The 24,455-nt window shown below is 37.2% G+C and overlaps 1 protein-coding gene across 3 annotated transcripts; it reads right to left on the reverse strand.

The window, feature by feature from the left end:
• Nucleotides 1-5,999: 5,999 nt before the first annotated feature.
• LOC115232409 lies at nt 6,000-23,476 on the reverse strand. Of its 3 annotated transcripts, none has more exons than XM_029802266.2 (3): nt 23,245-23,476; nt 22,047-22,109; nt 6,000-6,748 (listed from the first exon to the last, which is right to left on the reverse strand). In XM_029802266.2, exon 3 carries the CDS (start codon nt 6,739-6,741, stop codon nt 6,073-6,075), a length of 669 nt encoding a protein of 222 aa, XP_029658126.1. In that variant the 5' UTR covers nt 6,742-6,748; nt 22,047-22,109; nt 23,245-23,476; the 3' UTR covers nt 6,000-6,072. The 3 variants fall into 3 exon arrangements, with proteins under 3 accessions (XP_029658126.1, XP_036354808.1, XP_036354805.1); XM_036498915.1 differs by lacking the exon at nt 23,245-23,476 and adding an exon at nt 14,862-14,922 and having other exon boundaries at nt 22,047-22,111; XM_036498912.1 differs by lacking the exon at nt 22,047-22,109.
• Nucleotides 23,477-24,455: the final 979 nt, after the last annotated feature.

The raw sequence follows: 24,455 nt of genomic DNA on the forward strand, positions 1-24,455 counted from the left end.
TATCTGACGTATGTCACACGTTGCAGAACATTTCCAAAGCATTCATTAAGTAAATTAAACATTATTATCCCACATTATTATTATATTCTGGTTTACTATATTTGTTTAAAAATTATATTAAATTAAATGAAACACATCTACCGATTATTAACGATTATTTATTTACTTTTTACTTTGACTCAATGCAATTTGTGTCATTTTGTTCGCTACCTTACATATGCAACGTTCGAGTGGTCGCTCTTTTGGTGATATACATTATATCGGAATATTAATTATATTCAAATAGTTTAAGCTCAATGTTTATTTATGTTTAGTTATTTTAGTTTGTTTAACACACACACACACACACACATATATATATATATATATATATATATATATATATATATATATATATATATATATATATATACAGAGAGACAGACAGACAGACAGACATAGAAGAGTAGAAAGAAATTGCACAGAGGACGACAAAGGAACCCACAGAAAATTCATTTACAAGAGGTGGAAGAGTTCATCCCGTTATCGACCAAAGCTCATAGCAGTTTTGCGTCATTATCGATACCATAGTAAACAGAAAAAAAAGCTGGTAGGATAAGTGAACGAACATAAACAAACGATGAACGACAACAGAATGCGAACGAAACATAATGGAAAACGACGCAGGTAGTTGGTACATATATGAACGGATATGTACGTAAATATAAAGGCTATGAAACAGCATTAAGAAAAGACATGAGTAGAAGTAGCGCGAAATGAAAAAGATGTCCTATAGGACTTAAAAAGGAAAGTACAGAGATATAAAGCTAGTAAAAGTGGGAAGACGGAAAGTCGAGAAGTGATAAATTACGGAAGATAGAGTATTCGTTAATACATTATGAATGAAAGTCATATAATTTTGCAGTACTTCGAGTTTCAAGTTTTCGATCCTTCAGCTAATAATCAGAACTTGTTCTCCCTTGTACTGGCTGTTGTTTGAATTCATTTTGAAATATACAAAAGTTATCAAGAAAACACTTATCCACTCAGCGAATTAAGTACTTTACATTTTATACTGTCTTTTACCTAAAACATTACGGGCTAAAACAGTTTTAAAACATTTTAAAACATTTTTAAAACATTTTAAAACATTTTAAAAACATTTTTAAGGATTTAAGGATATCTATTAACCAAAATGACGAAAATGCTATCTTTTTACCTCTAATAATATACTGAAATTATATTTATTACTGTTGCTTCGTCTTGTAAGCTAATGCGAATAAACTTAAGTAAGTTCTGCATCAACCTATTTAATTTCCAACGCATTTAAGACATATTGCCACCTAAAAACACACGTACATAAATACGCATTTAAGACATAAATTTTCAAACAAATTTCCTCCAATTATATATATTCTTACATTATTCCAATTTTAAACCTGATCATTATATAACCTACTCACACTTTCCACTGTTTTTCTTTAACTAAACCATTCCCTTCTTGCCTGTTTTACGATCACTATAATACACTTTCCGTCAATCACATTTAAATGCATTATTTATCCACTCCAAACACGCCATTCATCTCCTTATAGATAGACAGATAGATAGATAGATAGATAGATAGATAGATAGATAGATAGATAGATAGATAGATAGATAGATAGATAGATAGATAGATAGATAGATAGATGGATGGATGGATGGATGGATACATACATACATACATACATACATACATACATACATACATGCATACATAGACAGACAGACAGACAGACAGATAGATATATAGATATTTGCACACACTAACGCACACGCACATACATGTATGTATGTATGTATGTACATGTACACACTTATGTGGGGGTATGTGCATGTATATGAAAAATTATGAAAATTAACAGTCCAGTTCATATACTGTAACACCTGAATATTTTATAGATAGAAACAAATTTATGAGAAACATTTCAAAATAAATTGTTAACTTTCCATGGTATTCAAAGTGGCATACAAAATCGTAGAAGATACGATTTCTAAATTAGGCATTTTAATAACCTCAGTATTCCAACAGGTAAAATTTTCTTTTTGACGCCTAAAAAAGGACACTGAGAAAGGATGTGATAAAGATAAAGACTTGGAGAGGGTAAAAAGCAAAAACTGTGAAAAGAGGACTGAGAGAACTTAAAGAAAGTGAAAATTAAAGAAAATCGGAATGGTCGACATCATAAACTAAGAACGCTTTTGAACCTTACACTAACACTTTTATTTTTCTACTGCTCCATAAGAACACCCAATGTTTAAACACCGCTTAAATCTTTGCTGTTATACTCCATGGGTATTCGAACCCAAGACTTTCTCTTCATGCAATATTCCGAGATGATTTTGAGCTTATGCATAGGAAAAGAATCCTTAAGAATTACATCTATGAAGACAAACATCGATACGTCTGTGCAGCGGTACATGTATGTATATGTGTGTATAGATGTGTGTGTGAAGAGAGAGAGAGAGAGAGAGAGAGAGAGAGAGAGAGAGAGAAATACACACACACATAGGTATATTGGTTTCCAATTATCTAAATATATATGAGTGACATTTATATCTACTAAACTGATTAATTTATACTTATAACTACATAAAACTCTCATACTCCAACACATAATAATTCTCAAACTGCATTAATGTACAGAATATATTGAACGATAAGATCAAAGCTAACATCAAGTGAGCAGACACTGAGTCTTGCCAACTGGAAGCTGCTGAGGTCAGGAACTTTTACATTTTCAAAGTCAACTGATGTTTTGAAAACACGACAAGAACTGACAGAAGGCTGAAATAATCCCAACGCTGCTAGTGATTGACATTCAATGCCTCAGTCTTGTTCACACTGGTTAGTCATTACTACATTAGTATGTTTATATATGGTATTGCTGTTGTTTATGAGTTCTAGACCAACTTTGAGCAAGCAGATCTTAGATTAAAGGCCTTCCAACCATGACTATCTCAAACGGTTTTTCCCCCTTTCAAAAACATTTTTCTTTTCTTTATGGTCAGCAATATGTGATTAGAGAAAGATTTGATGGCAGCATTTTACAGTCAAGCAACTACATAGAGGTTGTCTGTTTGGATTGTGTTTATAGCTAAAATTTATTGAGCCACTCCTAAAAATAAATAGGACATCATAGGTTGTCTCTTCACCCTGTGTTTCTTTCTGTCATCTGATGCAGTGTGTCTTGCTATTCTCATAACTATGGGACCAATGATTCTCAGTCTTTTATTGCCTCAATTTTATTATTAAAAAATGAAGATTGTGATCATCATTTTACTTAATTTTGAAAATAATGAAAACATTAATAAAAATCTTTGCCCTTATTAAGATAACGTTTTGGAGCATGAATTAACACAAAATTCTGATGGAATTCCTGTTTTAGATCACTTAAAAACAGGAAGTTTGTATCATAGAATAAAGGGTAGTCTTAGGTGGGTGTGCATCAAAAGGGTTAAGGCAGAGTATTCTAGTATAGTATTAGGTCAAATTTAAGATAGTATGAACTAGTTTTAAGGCAGAATGTACAAAAATTAAAGTAGAGTATATATATCATCACCATCATCATCATCATCATCATCATCATCGTTTAACGTCCGCTTTCCATGCTAGCATGGGTTGGACGGTTGAACTGGGGTCTGGCAAGCTCGAAGGCTACACCAGGCCAGTCAGATCTGGCAGTGTTTCTACAGCTGGATGCCCTTCCTAACGCCAACCACTCCGAGAGTGTAGTGGGTGATTTTATGTGCCACCGACACAGGTGCCAGGCGAGGCTGGCAGACGGCCACGCTCGAATGGTGTTTTTATGTGCCACCGACACAGGTGCCAGACGAGGCTGGCAGACGGCCACGCTCGGATGGTGTTTTTATGTGCCACCGACACAGGTGCCAGACGAGGCTGGCGAACGGCCACGCTCGGATGGTGTTTGTTACGTGCCCTCAGCACGGAGGCCAGTCGATGCGGTACTGGCTACGGTCACGCTCGGATGGTTTTCTTATGTGTCACCGGCACTGATACCACAAGGATACAAATTCCATTGATGTTCATCGATTTTGATTTGGTTTGATTTGATTTGATTTGATTTGATTGATTTTCACTTGCCTCAACAGGTCTTCACAAGTGTCACAAGAAGGAAGGTATGCACAGGTGGACTGACTACGTCCCAGGTAGGGGCCACGGGTTATGGCTTCACTAGTCTTGCCGGGTCTTCTCACGCACAGCATACTTCCATAAATCTCGGTCTCTAGTCATTTCCATGGTGAGACCTAACGTTCGAAGGTCGTGCTTCACCACCTCGTCCCAGGTTTTCCTGGGTCTACCTCTTCCACGGGTTCCCTCAACTGCTAGGGATTGGCACTTTCTCACACACCTATCTTCATCCATTCTCGCCACATGACCATACCAGCGCAATCGTCTCTCTTGCACACCACAACTGATGCTTCTTAGGTACAACATTTCTCTCAAGGTACTAACGCTCTGTCGAGTAAGTACACTGACATTACACATCCACCGGAGCATATTGGCTTCGTTCCTCACGAGCTTACGCATGTCCTCAGCAGTCACGGCCCATGTTTCACTGCCATGTAGCATGGCTAGATTCTACAAGAGATGAATTAATGTATGCTTGAGCTAAGGGAAAGTATACTAAGATAGGATTAGAGTATAGTAATTTTAAGACAGAGTGTATAAGAATTACTGCAGATTATACAAGGATCAAGACAGCATGTAATTGGATTACAGAGAGTTGTACTAATATTGGAGGAGAATATACTAGTTACTAGAGTTATGACTAGAGAACTAGTATTAGGGTAGAGAGTTCTCCCTTAATCCTGCATTAATACAACTATACATTGAATTTTGTATCCAATGCATAGTTGTATTACAACAGAGTACACTGGGGTTATGGCAGAGTATACTACAGTTCATGCAGTATATTATAAAATTATGCAGAATATATTAGTAATAAGGCAGGATATACTTTTATTAAAGCACAGGCAAAATATACTAGTAATAAGATATAGTATACAAGGGTCATGGCAGTAGATAATAGCATTAAAGCAGAGTACAGTAGGATTAAGGCCAACTATATTCAAGGTAAGGCAGATTATACTGGAATTAAGGCAGAGCATAGTAAGAATTAGGTTAAGTATACTCAAATTAAGACAGATTAATTTAGGATTAAGGCCAAGTATACTAAATTAAGGTAGTATGATGCAATGTTAATGAATTGTAAAAAGGATTGAGGTATTATAACAGAATACATTCATTATGACAGCATACACAACATTAAAGAAGAGTCTATTAGCATTAGAGCAGAATATACTAGCACTGAGGTACAATATACAGATCTTCAGTCAGTGATGTAGGATTATAGGAGACTAAACAAGGATTAGATGAGATTATGTTAGTTGATGTGTGAAAAGTCCAAGATAGAAGTTGGCTTAAATGAGTCTTTAGTCTACATTGATATCACTCTATAGATGCAAAATATGTAGCATGCAAAGAAAATTATAACACCAATAGCATATAGTAATTACAGCATTGTTATTATGCTTTAATTGCATAAAATTATTACGCTATGATCAAATCAAAGTGTACCATAATTAAGATAGAAATTACTTGTAGCATGGCAGCATATCCAAATATTAAGGCAGAGTGTATTAGTATTATATCAGGATTAGGGATAAAGAATTAAAATATTGAGAAAAAGCGCAGATGAAGGATGAATATTGATCAGTAATTGCAATTATTTTAGATAAATTAACAAAATGACAAGATAAGGATCCGATTGTGACAGAAGAAAACAGAAGAAATTCTCTTCTTATGGTTATTTCTATAATTTACAATCAAGAATATTGTTCCATGAAATATAAACAAAAATTGGATAAAATTATATTAAAGTTTCATTATAATTACATAAATAGACACACAATATTGATATGCTTATAAAAATAGTTATTACAAAAATTATTAATTACATACAGCCATTAATCAATATTTATTTGCTAAATAACAATTTGAGAACAACTAATGGATGAAATTAAATTCTATTTGCTAATCAAAGATTCCCACTCAAATTTATCTACTACAATAACACCAGCGTTTTGCATATCTGACACAGCTCTGTCAACTGGTGACTCTAGGGGTTCACCCAGGGTCTCGCATTGCCCACAAAAGAAATCCGAAACTCCATTTAGATATTTGTTCATGCAGAGAGAACAGCGTGGTATATAATTTTGGTTACGAGCAGCACATAAGTTTAAATCAACAATAAAGTTTGGGGCACCAGATATATTTTTATAATGTTTGACAAGATTACTGGAAGAGTTTCGAATACAGCTTGTTGTCACACATCCTCCAATGACAACAGTTGATATTTGGCTTCTCATTATCACATCCATCCAATTTTTAATGCCATCAGCATCCATAATGTTTGTATCTGATTTGATTATACATTTATATTTTCTCTCAGCAACAACTGAATCAATTCCATCAAAGAATTGAAAATCAGACTCTCTACCAAATGGCACCCTAGTGAATAATACTGGTAATTCCGGTGGCAGAACTTTTAAAAGGGATAAGCAGTTATCGAATGAGGATCTAATCTTTGTAATGTCTTGTTCGCCAAAATACCTCATCCATCTTCCAGTGATAAATGAATTCTGTAGATCAATAAGGATGAGTGCTACGTTCTTTACAGACATTGACTGATTCATGTAGACTCTGCAAATAAAACAAAACAAATTCACTTCAATAATTGCAAGAGACAACAGCATATTATACATTCACTTGATAAATAAAAAGAAAAAGAAATGGCCAAAAAGGTTAAAACATTATAAAGTGGGATAAACGGTTATTTATTGAGATAACAGGATGAAGGAAAAGAAGTTATATATTTTAAGAAACTTGAAAATGTTTATTTTATATTTTGGACTTTTTAAAAAATAATATATTTACTTGAGGAAAAGGAAAGATTGTTGATTCTCTGACGCCACCAAACCTGAAGACTTAGTATGGCTAGATGTGGTTAATAAAGTTAAACAGGAGGTAAGAAGCAATAAATTGTCAATAAAACCTACTCAGTTAAAATTTCTTTGCAGTTTTTTTCCATCACTCAGTCACTCCATATAAATAGTGCATATTTCTCTGGAATTTCTCATTACATTAAGATAAATAACATTTTAATGCATCTATCAAACTAGTTGTGATCTTAGTTACTTTATCTATTGATGATCACTCTTTACACACGTGTGTGTATGTGTGTGTGTTAACGTTAGTTTGAACAAAAATCAAAACCTTCAATACACGATGTATAAAATATATTAGAAAAATGAAGTTATATTTCCATGGAAACAGAATTAAAAAAAGTTCGGCACAGAGATATCTTAGTAGGTTCCTGCACTACGTAGCATAGCATATTCTTATCTTTCATCCAGTAGTTGTATCATAGCAAATGTTTCACAAACTGTTTACATTAGTTAAATTTCAGATCTTGTGTGTGTTCTAGATGTTGGGTATCTTCTCATTTGGTATGGTTTCTCATACTTTATTTCTATCTTTTTATTATTTTGACCTTTCCAGTAGTCTTCACTTTATGATGAAGTTTTGGCCACTGCATTTTCATTTCTAGATGTGACTTAGCAGATTTTTTTTTTTTTTGTTACTATGCTTCAGTGTAGCAGTGTTCTTATATCACTGCTTGAATTTACTTTCTGTCATTCCTATATGACATTTTTTTTTAGTATTGAAGGTAGGGCTAAAGGGAATTATTTCATCAGTGACTACCCTAGTCCTTTTCAGGCTCAACTTTTATTTTTGAAGGTGCTTAAATTTGTGTGATATGAAGGATATTTGTCTGTTATTACAGCAGGGTGAGGAAAAATATAGGGTTCTCTCATTAGCAAATACATTGCCGTTGAAAGGTAGAAGTGGAATATTAATGACCAATAACCTGATAAAATTCAACTTAGCACCATATTCTCTGAGAGTAACCGCACAGATTAACTTAGATTGTGCCATTAGGTATTGTTATCAAATCAAGGAAGAATGTTTAGTATTTACACCACAATACTGATTTATGAGGGAGAAGAAGGATTTGGAAGCTAAAGAACCCTTCACATGGTCAGAGATTTAGGGACATCCTCATCAAGAAATTTGATGAGAGGGAGGAGGAGCTACAGACATCGGACATAAAAGGTAGCTGGAAATTCCTACGGGACAGCTTGCTGAGTGTCACAGACCAAGTCTGCAAATGGTGCAAAGTCCCTTCCAGACCTAGTGTTACGTGGTAGTGGTGGAATAGTACAGTAGACAAAGCCATTAGAGCAAAGAAACAGGCCTGGAAAGCCTGGAAGGGTGGGGGTAGCAGGGAACTGTACCAGGTAGCCAAAAGAGAGGCTGGGCGACAGGTATACATAGCCAAGGGTGAAGCAGAAAAGAAGAAGTTGGCTAATGTCCAGCGATGTGAGGACCAAAGAACTGAGGTATTTCGGATTGCTAGACAGTGTGTGAGAGAAAATTGTGATGTCACAGGATAGAAATGTGTCCACATGGCTGATGGTGCACTTGCTTTTAATGTTTCTGAAAAAAAAGAGGCTTGGAGAAGCCATTATGAAAGACTGCTGAATGTGGAGAATGAATGAGAGAAGGAGAGCCTGCCAAATATTGACCCAGTAGAGGACCAACTATCCCAATAGACAGCTCCCTAGTAGATATAGCAATTAAGGGTATGAAGCCAGGAAAAGCCCCTAGCCCATCAGGAATCACTGCTGAGATGCTTAAAATATCTGGTGGTGTGGGCTATGGCCTAGTCACCCGCATTGTAAACCAGGTAGTTCATAATGGAATCATACCCAATGACTGGCGTAGCAGCACCATAGTCTGCTACAAAGGTAAAGGTGATGCTCTTGATAGAAACAACTACAGGGATATCAAACTGCTGGATCAGGTGATGAAGGTCACAGAGAGGGTCATAGCCCATCTCATTAGGGAGAGAGTCTGCTTAGATGAGATGCAGTTCAGTTTTGTTCTGGGTAGAAGTAACACTGATGCCATATTCCTGGTTGAACAAATGCAAGAGAAATACCTAGCTAAAGATAAACCCCTCTACATAGCTTTTGTGGACTTGGAGAAAGCCTTTGACAGGGTCCCCTGATCCCTAATCTGGTGGGCAATGCGGAAACTGGAGATTGACGAATGGTTAATAAGGGCTCTACAGGCCCTATACAGAGAGGCCATTAGTAAGGTTAGGATTTGCACCGAGTATAGTGAAGAATTCTGGGTAGAAGTAAGGGTCCACCGACGTTCGGCCCTCAGTCCCCTTTTATTCATCATAGTCCTCCAGGCAATAACAGAGGAATTCAAGACAGGTTGCCCCTGGGAGATCCTCTATGCTGATGACCTGGCCCTCATAGCAGAATCACTACCAGAATGAGAAAAGAAATTTCGGGTGTGGAAGCTAGGTTTAGAATCAAAAGGCCTTAGAGTAAATGTAGCAAAGACCAAAGTTATAGTAAGTAGGAAGGCAAACCTATCACACACCACCTCAGGTAGGTGGCCCTGCTCGATCTATAGAAAAGGTGTAGGTAGAAACTCCATAAGATGTACCCAGTGTAAGCTATGGATGCATAAGAGGTGCAGCAATATCAAAGGAAAATTAACTGAGAAGATAGCTTTCGTGTGCGGCAGATGCACAGGGGCAATAGACACCACAGACACTCAGAAAACAGATTCCATCACACTCCAGGGGAAGAAACTAGAAGTAGTTGATAGTTTCTGCTACCTAGGTGACCAAGTTAGTAGTGGAGGTGGATGCTCAGAAAGTGTCACCACTAGAATAAGAATAGCCTAGGCAAAGTTTAGAAAGCTTCTACTCCTACTGGTGACAAAGGTTCTCTCGCTCAGAGTGAAAGGTAGATTGTATGATGCATGCGTGCAAACTACCATGCTTCACGGCTGTGAAACATGGACTGTGACTGCAGAGGACATGCACAGGCTCAAAAGAAATGAAGCTAGCATGATCCACTGGATGTGTAATGTCAGTGTGCACACACGTCAGAGTGTAAGCGCTTTGAGAGAAATGCTGGACATAAGAAGCATCGGATGTGGCGTGCAAGAGAGAGGTTTGCACTGGTATGGTCATGTACTACAGATGGATGAGGAGAGAGGTGTGAAGAAGTGCCACTCCCAAACAGTTGAAGGAATCAAGGGTAGAGGTAAACGCAGGAAGACATGGGATGAGGTGGTCAAGCATGACCTTTGAACGTTGAGCCTCACAGAAGCAATGACGAAAGACTGAGATCTCTGGAGATATGCTGTGACTGTGAAGACCTGACAAATAATGTGAGTTCATGGCTGTTTCCTGCATCAGCTTCACATAGCAGCCCCAGCCCATCCAAAGTACCTTGGTTTACAGGACGGCCTGCTGTGCTTACCTTGGATCGTAGGGTGACCTGCTGTGCTTGAGGAGACCTATTGAGTGAAGTACATCAACATCAAATGAACATCAAATGGAAATTGTAGTTGTGATACCTGTGCTGGTGGCACATATAAAGCACCATCCGAACGTGGCCGATGCCAGCACCACCTTGACTGGCTTCCGTGCCGGTAGCACATAAAAAGCACCAACCAATTGTGGCTGCAGCCAGCCTCCCCTGGCACCTGTGCTGGTGGCACATGAAAAGCACCCACAACACTCATGGAGTGGTTGGCGTTATGAAGGGCATCTAGCTGTAGAAACTCTGCCAGATCAGACTGGAGCCAGGTGCAACCTCCTGGCTTCCCAGACCCCGGTCAAACCGTCCAACCCATGCTAGCATGGAAAACGGACGTTAAACGATGATAATGATGATGATGAAAGCAGAAATGAAATGATAATCATTAAAAAAAAACTGTGAGATCCTGCAAATAAAAAAAAAACAGTAAGAACTAATAGAAACCAACCATGTAAGCCAACAACAGGAACTAGTAAGAACCAACAATGGAAAACAGAAGGAAGTAGTGGGAATCAGTCATAGGAACAAGTCAAGAAAGAGATTCTATGCAATTGTTCAATCTGCTAGAAATAGCAACCATATCTCCTTCAAATTAGGACCTACTACTTTTTTTAAAGTTAAAGGACACATTAGAGCATAAAATTATGCTTGCATAGGAGGTGGGATGGTCATAACTGGAATGCTTTTGATTATAGGTCTACTGTTTCAAGATTGACCTTGATCTAAACAATAGCCATTTCAGATCAAACTGTGGTAAGAGCAACTAAAGTGATGGATGTTAATGGAAAATCTCAAAACACATTCAGCTATCAAATCATAGTAGATTACAGAAGTGGAGGAAAACATGTTGAATGAGATTTACATGTTTGAAATAAAGTAAAGTTCAATAGGTGATCAATGAAGAAATCAATAATCATTACTACTACCTTTCCCATTTGCATAATCTAAAGATGTTATAGCTCCAATATTGTCGACTTTTGATAGGTACCATTGTAGCATTATCTGATTGACACATTCCTAAAGGATTTTCTCTATTTTTAATTTAGGCCAAATTTAAAGTTTTATTGTCCATTTTAATTTAAGCCTAAATTAGGAATGAATAAAAACCTTCAGGAACATGTCAATCAGAACCTACAATACTTATTATCAAAAGTCCATGATACCAAAGCAATAACATTTTTAGAATATGCAAATGAGGAAGGTAGTAATAATGAAAATGAATATAAATTATAAAAAAAAAACAAAAAAACAACTGTGATCATAAAAGCTGTAATAGATGAGAAGATAAATTAAGAAACGTAAATAGAATGCATTTCCCTAGCATCAGCACAACCCAATAATTGAAACCTATAAAAGAACATATATATCTTTACGAAATTAAGTGTCTCGACAATCAGGTAAATGTATGTCACAGTATCAGAATAGAAGACAATTAAGTTACGATAAATTAGGTTTGGAAGCAACAGCAGATTTCAAACCAATAACAGCCAAAATAGGTTTAATTTGTCATCCTGTCTAACACCACCAGCTGTTCCCATGGGGACTTTTACTGGTGCCCAATCTGTTGCAAGCAATCCAGTATAAAGATAAATTCTTTTTTTGAGGGCCACCATTATGGAGGCTCTAAAAAAAATAAAATCATGGGAGTTTGCCTTTTTTTCCTGAGGGTCATGGAAAAAGATTATAAAATGAAAAATAATGATGAGATAAATAAAGGGAAGGAACAATGACATTTGGGTCAATGTCAAGTGAAGCTGAAAGAGAAAAGATAAAAAAGATTGGGATGCATCTAATATTGGATGGCATAAAAGAAGCACAGACATATTAGATGCATCCCAATTTCTGCAGTGCATATTCTGGAAAAATAATGTTTAGTGCATTAAAGCTTATGGAAGATTCAACTTCACATAAAGGACCTGGAGTGATGATTTTAGGCCTTTTTTGGTGGGGTGGGGGAAACAATCTTTTTCACTGTAAAACAGAGGTTCCTAACCTTTGGGTCTCAACCCAAATGCTGTTATGGTTTAATTCTAGTATGTTTACAAAGCCCAAATCTTTTTCCTACTCCTCCTCCTCATCATCATTGTTTAACGTCCTCTTTCCATGCTGGCAAGTGTTGGACAGGAGTTGGTCAGGCAGGACCCTGCACCATGCTTTTGTGTCTGTTTTGAAGCATGGTGCAAGCTCCTGCCTAGCCAGCTCTTATCAAACCATCCAGGCGCAGGAGTGGCTGTGTGGTAAGTAGCTTGCTAACCAACCACATGGTTCCGGGTTCAGTCCCACTGTGTAGCATCTTGGGCAAGTGTCTTCTGCTATAGCCCCGGGCCAACCAATGCCTTGTGAGTGGATTTGGTAGACGGAAACTGAAAGAAGCCTGTCGTATATATGTATATATATATATATATATATATATGTGTGCGTTTGTGTGTCTGTGTTTGTCCCCCTAGCATTGCTTGACAACCGATGCTGGTGTGTTTACGTCCCCGTCACTTAGCAGTTCGGCAAAAGAGACTGATAGAATAAGTACTGGGCTTACACAGAATAAGTCCCAGGGTCGATTTGCTCAACTAAAGGCGGTGCTCCAGCATGGCCGCAGTCAAATGACTGAAACAAGTAAAAGAGTAAAAGATTATATGTTAATTTTATAAAATTAGCAGATTTTTCTGTTTCTAATCTTTCAAAAAAAGTGTCACAGTATTTTATTGATTTTCCCAAATGGATCAGTATGATAAAATGTTAGAAAATGCTGATCTAAATGAAAGGGATCTCTACTGCAAAGTGGATATTCTAAATGTTTAAAGTTAGACTGACAAATTAGTATGATTCTAAACAAGTATATCAGAGCAGAAAACTGCAACATTAACTTTTCCAATTTTGTAGAACATAGATGCAAAACAGTGAGAGAGAAAATTAAAACTGGAGAAATACTATAACCAAACATCAGATATATTCCAGACACTTTAAGAAAACTGAATATTTGATGTGCATCATGTCTTGAAGATATACAGGGTTATCTGTAGAAGTTAAAAGTTGTACAAGGAAATCAATGAGTCTTTCATTGCAGGAATGGCTTCTTTATCCAAATGTCATAGTAAATTAAACTGCAGACAGTCAGACTGTCATACTTCCTCACATTAAAAAATGAACTTGAATTTCATTCAGTCAACAAGAAACTTCTACATGGGCCTAATAATAGTAGCCAAATCTCATTCATATCATATCCCCTTGTTTTGAAAAATAAGATACAGTGGAAAATGTAATCATAAAAGTGTTATGCCTGAAAAAAAAATGGATTAATGATTATGACTGGAATATCTTTCATTATAAGTCGGCTCAGTCAGGACTGATACGGAATTGCTACTACAACTGCAGCTACTGCAGTTGTTCTACCTTCAACCACAACTTCTAGAACTACTATTAAGGCTACTACATAAACCACAATACAACTACTTCTAAAACTCTTATACAACTATTATTACAACTAGAATTGTCACCACTAGGAGCTTTTATGTGGTTGCAAGAAACTGTCACATCATATCTTACCAGCCTGTTATCTTATAAAGATCCTAGGTATTCAAAGAGAAAAACTTGATAGCTATGCCCAGAATAATTTAAACCATGGGTCCGATAGGTAAGGACTGACAGGGGACTAAACAATCACCTACACCACAACTACTACCACAGTTTATACAACCACTACTATATTACCCCCACCTTAGAAGAATTAGGAGCCACAATGTTTCTAAAGAGAGACAGACAGATAGAGACACACAGAGATATAGAGAGATATTGGTGAAACAGGTTTAGCAGTAAATCTAGCTAAGATGTTAACAATAGTGGCTAATTACAGATCAATAACTCAATAAACCCACAAATATTTGGAACTCTCCATATATTTCTTCCTTTCTTTCTTTTATCTTTTTGCATATTTTGACTTTTGTTAGAAATTTTTAGGTTCTGAGTTTTCAGTTAATCTTTTTTTTTTCGTTTCTTTAGAGATTCAGACATTTTTTAAAACATTTTATATATATATATATTTTTGTCTTTCTATCTTTAAAGCAGTTCGTTATATATCATACCCTTAGGATAAATTTTTTAAGAATTAACATGATGTCTATACAATATCTACTCCTCTACTTTTCTCTATATGTGTGTACCTTTGTGCATATGTCTGTTTTTATGTGCACATATATGTGCTTACACATATATGTGCTTACACATATACATTTGTGTGTACAGGTATATGTGTGCATGTATGTGTGTATGTGTGCATATGTGCATGTGTATACTATTGTATTTCGTGCAAAAATGCAAAATGCTCAATATACAGCAATGTTACAAACCTGTAGAATTACTTCAAACTCCACCAATAAGTATTATTGACTAACGTCTACTAGATAAAACCTTTAGGTATGAAGAAATAATCTGGTTTACCAGCACAATAACATACATCTATTTATTTGTGAATGGAACATAAATAGATATACAATGTGTGTGTGTGTATGTGTGTGCATGTATAAATATATATATATATCATCATCATCATCGTTTAAACTTTGCCTTCCATGCTGGCATCAGTAGGACAGTTTACCAGAAGCTGGCCAGGCAGGAGCCAGCACCAGACTTTGCACCATGCTTCTGTAACTGTTTTGGCAGGATTTTTTACAGTTGGATGCTCTTCCTAACACCAACCACTCAGCAGAGTAGACTTAGTGATTTTTACGTGGTACAAGACAGGCAAGGTCAGTTTTGGTAAGGTTTTTACAGCTGGATGCCCTTCCAAATGCTAACACCTTTACAGTGTAGACTGGATGCTTTTTAAGTGGCATCTGGACTGACTAGACAGAAACAGGTGTATTACTGTAGCTGGGGTACAAGGTTACCTGACCAGATGCGATCAAGAATGAAGACAGAAACAGGTGTGCTGTTGCAAGGAGATACAACCCAAGGGAAGTGCAGGAGAAGGAGAAAGAGAGTGGGAGACGGCAGGATATACATGGTAGCAAAGTGCAGGGCATACTCACAATGGACGGGGATCAGAATATAAATGGGATGGTTGAGTAAAGGAAGAGAGATATAGAAGGTGGGAAGTGCCAGGGCATACCCTTGAGGTTTGAAAGTAGTAATATAAGTGGCAGGATAGTGGGTGGGGGAATGCCAGATAGCAATGATACAAACAAGCAAAGTCACGAGGACAGGATTGGGGAGTGAGAGGTAGGTGTAGTGTATGAAGGAGGAAATGTGATGTAAAGATGTAGATTGGTTTGTTGGGACAGGGTGTGTGAAAAGTTTTCTTGTTATGTGTGGGTGGAACAGACAGGTTGGGGGTTACCGATAGCAATGATATGATACAGTGAGACACAGCCAAGAGGACAGTATTGGGGAGTGGGAGATAAGCAGAGTGCATGAAGTGGAAATGCAGGGAAGAGAGATGTAGAGATATAGTTTGGTTTGTTGTGATAGGGTGTGTGAGAAGTTTTCTTGTTAAGTGTGGGTGGGGCACACAGTGCTTCTAGAAATAAGTTTTGCTGATGTGGACAAGCCTTCTCAAGAACCTCATATTGCCAGACATCTTGGTCCACTATCATTTCCTCCATGAGACCCAACATCCTGAGATCAATCCTTATCACTTCATCCCACATCTTCCTGGGTCTCCCTCTTCTATGGGTACCATCTATTTTCAGTGACAGGTACTTCTTTATGCAGCTGTCCTCATTCATACGCAAGCTGTCCTCATACATATATAGAGAGGTGGGGAAGGGAGGTAGGGCAGGCACAATGGTCATGCAGTTTGAGGTTTGCTTCCCAATCACATCATTTTGGGCTCAGTCCCACTTGGTGGTATCTTGGCCCAGTACCTTCTACTATTGCTCTAGACCAGCCAAAGCCTTGAGTGGATTTGGTAAATGGAAATTGAAAGCCCATCATATGTATGTATGTGTGCTTTCTTGTCTTTCTCTCTTGCCCTTTATCTCTTGGGTACATTTATTTATATATTCGTTTTCCCTTTATTAAGTTGTTTATATATTTTTTGTTTATCCCTATTGTGATTGTCCAACCTAGTTTTTCTTCCATTTCTTTCTTTCTTTAATTTCTTATTCTGTTTTTTCTCCCTCACTTTTTATTCTTTCTCCTTGTCTGTCTCCCTTTTTCCTGTTTCTTCATCTGACTTAATCTCTCTCTGCCAATTAATTTCATTCTACTTCCTTCTCAAAATACTTATAATAATCTGCATTGTAGTTAAGCATCCAACTTCATTCGGAACATCCAATGCAGAGTTCCAAACTCTCACAACAGTGAAACACGTATCGGAACAAATAATCCTTTCTTCTATAGGCACAAGGCCTAAAAATTTGGTAGAAGGGGGCTAGTTGATTACATCAACCTCAGTGTTGAACTGGTACTTATTTCATCCACCTCAAAAGAACTAAAAGCAAAGTCAACCTCTGCAGAATTTCAACTCCGAATGTAAAGACGGATGAAATGCCACTGAGCATTTGGTCCAGCATGCTAACAATTCTGCCAGCTTACCACCTTCATAATAACAAATTCTATAAAATTGTGTTAACAGTTGAGGATTTGATTTGGTTGGAGGTAAGATTAGCATAAATATTTACACTTAGCATTATATCAAGGGAATTTGCAGATGCAATGTTATGGTCAATAGGGAATTTTTTTAACATGTGTTCATTGAAGAATAGGTGCAAATTTTCCCTTAGTTTATCAATATGTTATAGATTTAGTTTATTAGTATTTAGTAACCCATCATCAGTATAAAAACAACTTTCAACTTTGTTCCTTTGGGAGTTCTTTTGTCAAGTGTGAAAGCAGGAACAGTTCAACAATATCTAAATTCATAAAATTCAATAACTGGGATTATTAACCTTCTGTCACAAAGGAATTACTTATGATGAAATCAAATTTTGCGAAAAGGTTTACAGAAATCATGGAGGATAAAACTGAAATAATGTTGTTAGCAAAAAAAGTAATTCACCAACATGACATTACATAGGATCAAAAAAAATCAATGCATAGACCATTTGAGATTAGTTTGGAAGCCCACAATTTAACAAAACTTGCTGAGTTCTTAAAACTGTTCTTGCAACTAAAAGTTATAGGTAATATATAGTGGCATAATGGCAGCAAACTGGCAGGATCTTTAGCATGCCAGCTGAAATGCTTTGCAGTGTTTTGGCCATCTTTAAATTCTGAGTTCAAACTCCACCTGGTCCACTTTACCTTTTGTCCTTTCAGAGTCGATGAAATAAGTATCAGTTGAGTACTGGAGTCAATGTAATTGGCTTATCCACTCTCCCAAACTTGTTGGTCTTGTGACAAAATTTGAAACCAATAAATTGTGGTATAAATTTATTAAAGAGAAGGCTAGTGAATAATGTGTATTCCCTTTTTGTCAGAATGTCTCAAGGATATTTTTTTTCCCTACATGAAGCTTTTTGGTGACTTCACAGGCTGCTATCTCACCTTTAAAATATGTCACCCATTTTTCAAAAGTGATTTTTGGGGGGCAGTTTTAGTATTCAATATTTTATGGACAGCTTGCACTGCAGGGCACTAACTTCATTGTCATTGATACAAGATCACAATGATTTTCACCTTCAGGCAATATTCCTCCCTCTTCTTGTGTCAAGCATCAGTGACACTACAAAAAATATCTGGACTGTTTTGGCCCACGCTATAGTATGCTTTTTCCTTCCATCATCCAAGAAGTCATCACACCAAACCAGGTACAAGTATTTTTACTTCTCTCCTTATTTATATTTAAAGCCAAGACATAAAACAGAATAAAGTAATGAAGAAAAGATTACTATTATCATTGTTAATATTATATGACTTTACAGGTTGATTATTAATATTACAATAATTTCATTGTTACGTTAATGTATTTGTTTTGCAAAATTTCTGATGCAAAATTGTGTGTTGAAATTAATCACATGCACTTATATACTCATTCTTCACTTCAGTTTTATTATTATTCTTATTTTAGTGGCCTTTGTCTAAAATCTTTTGTCACATATCCAGTGAACCCTTCAGTGGTTCTCCATTCCATGTGTCTTCTGTTAATTGGCAAAAAATATAACAATAATCTTATTATTATTGAATAAAGCTCAATGTGAAGACAGATATCAAATATTGTGGCCAGATGTATTTCTCCAGATCAGGAAGTTTAAAAAGTAAGATATCTAGAACATAGACAAAACGTGAGTATAGCTATGAAGACACACACCTCCTAGACTGCTTGTCTCACATCCATGCTGCTTGTCTCACATCCATGCATGATATGTATCTTCTAAGATGAGTTGTTGCTCCATACTACATCTAAACGGATGAAGCTGCAGCAGGCAGTAGAGCTGTAAGACATATAGCCACAACAGAGCTAGCACATGCGCTTGCATACATATATGTGTGAGAGAGAGAGAGAGTGTGTGTGTGTACATGTAAGCAAAGGCATAGTTGTCTGGTTAAGAAATTCACTTTCCAACCATATAGATAGATAGATAGACAGATAGGTAGATAAATAGATGTGTCTTTTCAAGTACAGCAAATTGCCACATCTGGTCTCTTGTCATTTCCTCAGTGAGCCCCAGCATCCGAAGATCCTATCTCATCACTTCATCAAATGTCTTCCGGAGTCTACCCCTTCCACGGGTTCTATCCACAATTAAAGCTTACTACCTTTTACGCAAGTGTCCCCATCCATACGCATCACAACATCTAATTCCACTTATACCCAGTTTTCCTCTTCAACTATTTACACTCTGTCATGCATGCACACTGACATTACCCATCCAGCAGAGCATGCTAGCTTCATTTCTTTCAACCCTTCGCAGATCTTCTCTAGTCAAAGCCCATATTCCACTGCCATGTAACAGCTGTATGTACACAGGCATCATACAATTTGCCTTTCACTCTACGGTGACGCCCTTAGTTACCACCATAAGTAGAAGTTCTCTGAACTTCTCCCAGCCCATCCTTATTCTAGCAACTACACTTTCAGAACCTCCCCCTTCACTGCTAACTAGGTCTTCTAGGTAACAGAAGCTATCAACTACTTCTAATGATCCCCCTGAGCATTTGAGGGAGTCTGTTGTCTGCACATTTTTAGTGCTTATTGTGCATGCCAGAGTGCTTATTGTGCATGCCAGAGCAACAAGCTGACCTCCGTGCCGATGGCACGTTAAAAACACCACTCGAGCATGATTGTTACCTGCATCACCTTACTAGCATTTGTGCTGGTGGCATGTGAAAAAACATTTGAGCGAGGTTGTTGCCAGTGACACTGGACTGGCTCCTGTGCAGGTAGCACATAAAAAGCACCATTTGAGCATGGCCATTGCCAGTACCACCTGACTGGCCTTCGTGCTGGTGGCACGCAAAAGCATCCACTACACTCTCAGAGTGGTTGGCATTAGGAAGGGCATCCAGCTGTAGAAACTCTGCCAGATCAGACTGGAGTCTGGTGCAGCCATCTGGTTCGCCAGACCGCAGTCAAATCGTCCATCCCATGCTAGCATGGAAAGCGGACATTAAACGATGATGATGATGATGATGATATATATTATATAAATCATATATACAAAACTTTCTGTGAATTCAAGACATTTTGTGTTTTCATCCAGCATGGAGATGAACACTGATCCCCTATGTGATCAGTTTGAAAAATTGTTAAGGTATTAAGATAGTTTTCTCAACATGGAACCAATGGTAGCTTCAATACACAAATAAAGAAATTCTCTCTGCTAATGCAGTGTTGAGCACTCATTCTCATCATTCAACATTTACATATATAACTCCCACTCTCTCTCTAGGTAACTGTTTCTGCCCTCATTCTAGTTAACACTCACTTTCTTTCTCTTCTCTCTCTCCCTCTCAGTGGCTGGGTAACCATGGACCTCCTTTACAGCAAGACATCTGCTTCTGCCTCTCTGTCACACTCTAATCTTTCATCATCTGACAGAAGATTTGCTCCTCCAATGCCCCCTCTCCTCTCAAAGACTTTTTGTCTAGCAAAGTTACTCAGTGACCCCACTAGTGCAGGTGCCACTTAAAAAGCACCCAGTCCACACTGTAAAGGGTGGGCATCTGTAAGGGCATCCAGCTGTACAAACCATGCCAAAACTGACTGTGCCTGTGTGAGTGCTATGTAAAAAGCACTCAGCCCACTCTACAGAGTGGTTGCTGTTAGGAAGGGCATCCAGCCATAAAAACCATACCAAAACAGACACAGAAGCATGGCACAAAACAAGCAGGCTGAAGAGAACAACATGCAGAGAAACCTTAAGAACCCTATTAATGGTACTGGCCTCCGTGCTGAGGGCACGTAACAAACACCATCCGAGCGTGGCCGTCCGCCAGCCCCGTCTGGCACCTGTGTCGGTGACACATAAGAAAACACCATCCGAGCGTGGCCGTCAGCCAGCCTCGTCTGGCACCTGTGTCGGTGGCACATAAAAAACACCATCCGAGCGTGGCCGTCTGCCAGCCTCGTCTGGCACCTGTGTCGGTGACACATAAAATCACCCACTACACTCTCGGAGTGGTTGGCGTTAGGAAGGGCATCCAGCTGTAGAAACACTGCCAGATCTGACTGGCCTGGTGCAGCCTTCGGGCTTGCCAGACCCCAGTTGAACCATCCAACCCATGCTAGCATGGAAAGCGGACGTTAAACGATGATGATGATGATGATGATGAAAAAGATTGTAATCAGAGTACCAAGGGATAGAAGTTATTACAATCCTGCTATTACAGTTGGTGAATTGTCAATTGTAATACCAGGATTGGTACAACAGGTTCACATGGGTGGTAATGTATCATTCCTTGTACATTTTACTAAGATAGCAACAATGTGCAGATGTCTAGCTGTTTGGATTCTGAAATCATTCAGAACAAGGAAAAAGCAAATTGTTTATCATCTGGACTACCAACACTCCCAAATATGTTCATCTCAAAGTATCGAACACACAGTGAAACTCAAGGCAATCCAGCACTGCTGCACTAGGAGGATTACATCAGTGTAACAGATGAGCTACTGGGAAAAGCAAGAAGAAATGAGATTCTACTTCCTAGAGAAATGTGAAAGATATTGGCTGGAAGCCACAATAAGGTGCCGGGGGTCCTTCACTCTTCATCTAATGTACTATGGAAGCTTGGGGTTCAGGAACCTACAACTTCTCAGTACTTTGCCAGGGAGGGGCCTGAGAGATCTGTGAGGAAATGTCGAAGGAACATATGGACAAATTTTTACCTGAGATGTTGGATGAGCCCGTGTCACTATGATGGCTCACTGCTTCACCATGAATTTGAGGTAAACCAGCAATAACACTAATGAAGATTCCCCAACATGGCTACATGCACTGGCTTAAACCACTAAAAGATAAAAGACTCACACACACACATACATACATATATACATATTTATGAAGAAAGATTTTTTAATTAAAATTATTATAATTATATGTATATAAATATATTTTTTTTAAATCTTAAAAATAAAACAGTAAGACATGTACCTTTTGAAATGTGTCCATGCACACTATATCATTCCATTTAGCTTAATATAATATAGTTTCAGGCTACAAAAAAGTAACAAAATTAAAAAAGGAAATTAAGCTTTATATAATATGACACTGGGTATGTGGAAAAAAATACATTATTACGTTTTTCTTTTTCTTTCTTTTTTTTTGTCGCTTGAATAAAAAAGAAATGTTAATAAAGGAAGTACAAAGCTTAATTTTCTACGTTTGTTTTCAGTTTGTTTTTTCACTTCCTGAAACTTGAAAAGGTCGAGTGCTAGACTACATAAAATTTTTAAATGTATTCATAATTTTTTTTTACGCACTTTGTTTTATATTTTCTTTAAACATTTATTACTTCTTTCCTCAGCTAACTTCTCGTTTTCTATCCATTCAAATTCTTAATTTTAACTGTTTGTTTGTATTTGGCATTATATTAAGGAATAAAAAAAAAACAGGTGATGACGTAACCATTAAATAACTGAGCTTTTAACAAACGTTGTGCGTTCGATTCAAACCTGGATCTCACTTATTTTCTCTTTTCTTATTTATGAAACCACATTACTGTATAAGCCCTTGATCAATGTTCAATGAACGGACGTATTACGAAACACGAACCATGTGTTATCTACAGAAATATTATAGCGCGCATACCATTCCTATGTCTAGCTGTTGTGAGAGGTGGGGCACTGTCAATTAAATAAACTCTAGGATATTACTAGACTCGATAAGTGGTTTACCAATTGGAAATAGCAGCCAAATTTCTTCTAAATCATACCCCTATTGCTGGAATGTTTTGACCATGTGTTTACGTATCACCATGTGTGTTCATATGAGTGTATTGTCAATTATGTGTGCTTGAGTTGTGTATGCGTCTGTGAGATTTATTTTATATCTGCATCATTATGACCCCGTGTACAAGTAATCGGATATGTATGCCTCAGTTAATGTGTGTATACATGCGATCTTGTGAAAGCATTTACACTATCTAAAGTTGCTTGTTGAATAAAGCTAGTAGTGTATTGATTCTGAGAAAAACTTAATTCAATCGATGATACAACACAAACAGAAACAGAGTGAACAGAAGAGAAAGGGTCAAAAGGTGTAATTTTAATTTTTTTTTTTTTTTCTTAGGATAATTTACTTTCACTTTTTACGTCGGAATCCTAGACTGTATCACGAACATCGCATTTACCTGGCAGAATCTTGACATAAACAATATGGTTTTGACTCCGCAAGATTTCCAGTTAAGTGTGGTACATATGTGTCTGATAAAATGGATATTGTTTTCTATTTATCTTCAATGTACAGCTACTTTGAAATAATAATTTGTTCTTTAAAAAAATATTAATTACATGTGAATGATCTTCCACGTAACGAGATTTAGATAGCAAACAGTCGAACAATGTTTATCGGTGTAAGCTGATAACAACATATATTAAGCGGTGTAAATACAAAATTGTTTCTCATTAATTTAATTCCAGAAAATTAAAGAATTGTTCGCAAATACAATACACATTTAGATATTACCTTATAGAAACATTTAATATAACTTATAGTATATTGTGGTTGCATAGCGAAATACCACGTACCTACAAATCATTACACTTCAGAAGTCTTCCGTTTTGCGTGAATTAATTAAATGAGAACTGGCTTAAAATTAAATACCAAACTTCTTGGGAATTATTTTCGAGAAAAGTTTTGCATTTATGTGATGGTGTGAGGAAGAAGTTTCTCATAGAGTTGATGATCTGTGTATCTATTCATCTATCTATCCATCTATCTATCTATCTATCTATCTATCTATCTATCTATCTATCTATCTATATCTATCTATCTATCTATCTATCTATCTATCTATTTATCTATCTGTCTGTCTGTCTGTCTGTATGTATGTCTGTCTGTCTGTCTGTCTGTCTGTCTGGGGGGTTTTTTTCTAGATAGATAGATAGATAGATAGATAGATATGTAGCAGAAGCATGTTCATAGTGTGCTTGTTTTCCTGCAAGTACTCACATGATCACATCGATCTAGCCCTTCTGGCTCTCCATCCCATCACCCGACAGATCAGCTGAGCGCTGTAAGCCTACTCGGAGCTATATAAGGAAGCCTTTCCCGTAATTTCTTCAGCGAGGTGGGTTTGCACGATCGAGTTCGGATCTTCGGCAGACAGCAAGTTTATTTCGCAGGCAGCCTCCGGTGCAGGGCTTGTCAAAAATCGATTGGTCAAAAATTAATTGCAATAATTGCAATAAATTAATTTACAATTTGCAATAATTTATTGCGAAGCTACGATTATTGCAATAATTTATTGCGAAGATTGCAATTAATTGCAAGCGTGCGAGGACTGACCAATTCCTTACGCGCATAGGCATTGCATGCGAGCGCGTGCGTGCGTGCGTGCGT

Source organism: Octopus sinensis, linkage group LG2 (assembly GCF_006345805.1).
Source record: "Octopus sinensis linkage group LG2, ASM634580v1, whole genome shotgun sequence".
In the NCBI taxonomy this organism is placed as follows: Eukaryota; Metazoa; Mollusca; class Cephalopoda; order Octopoda; family Octopodidae; genus Octopus; species Octopus sinensis.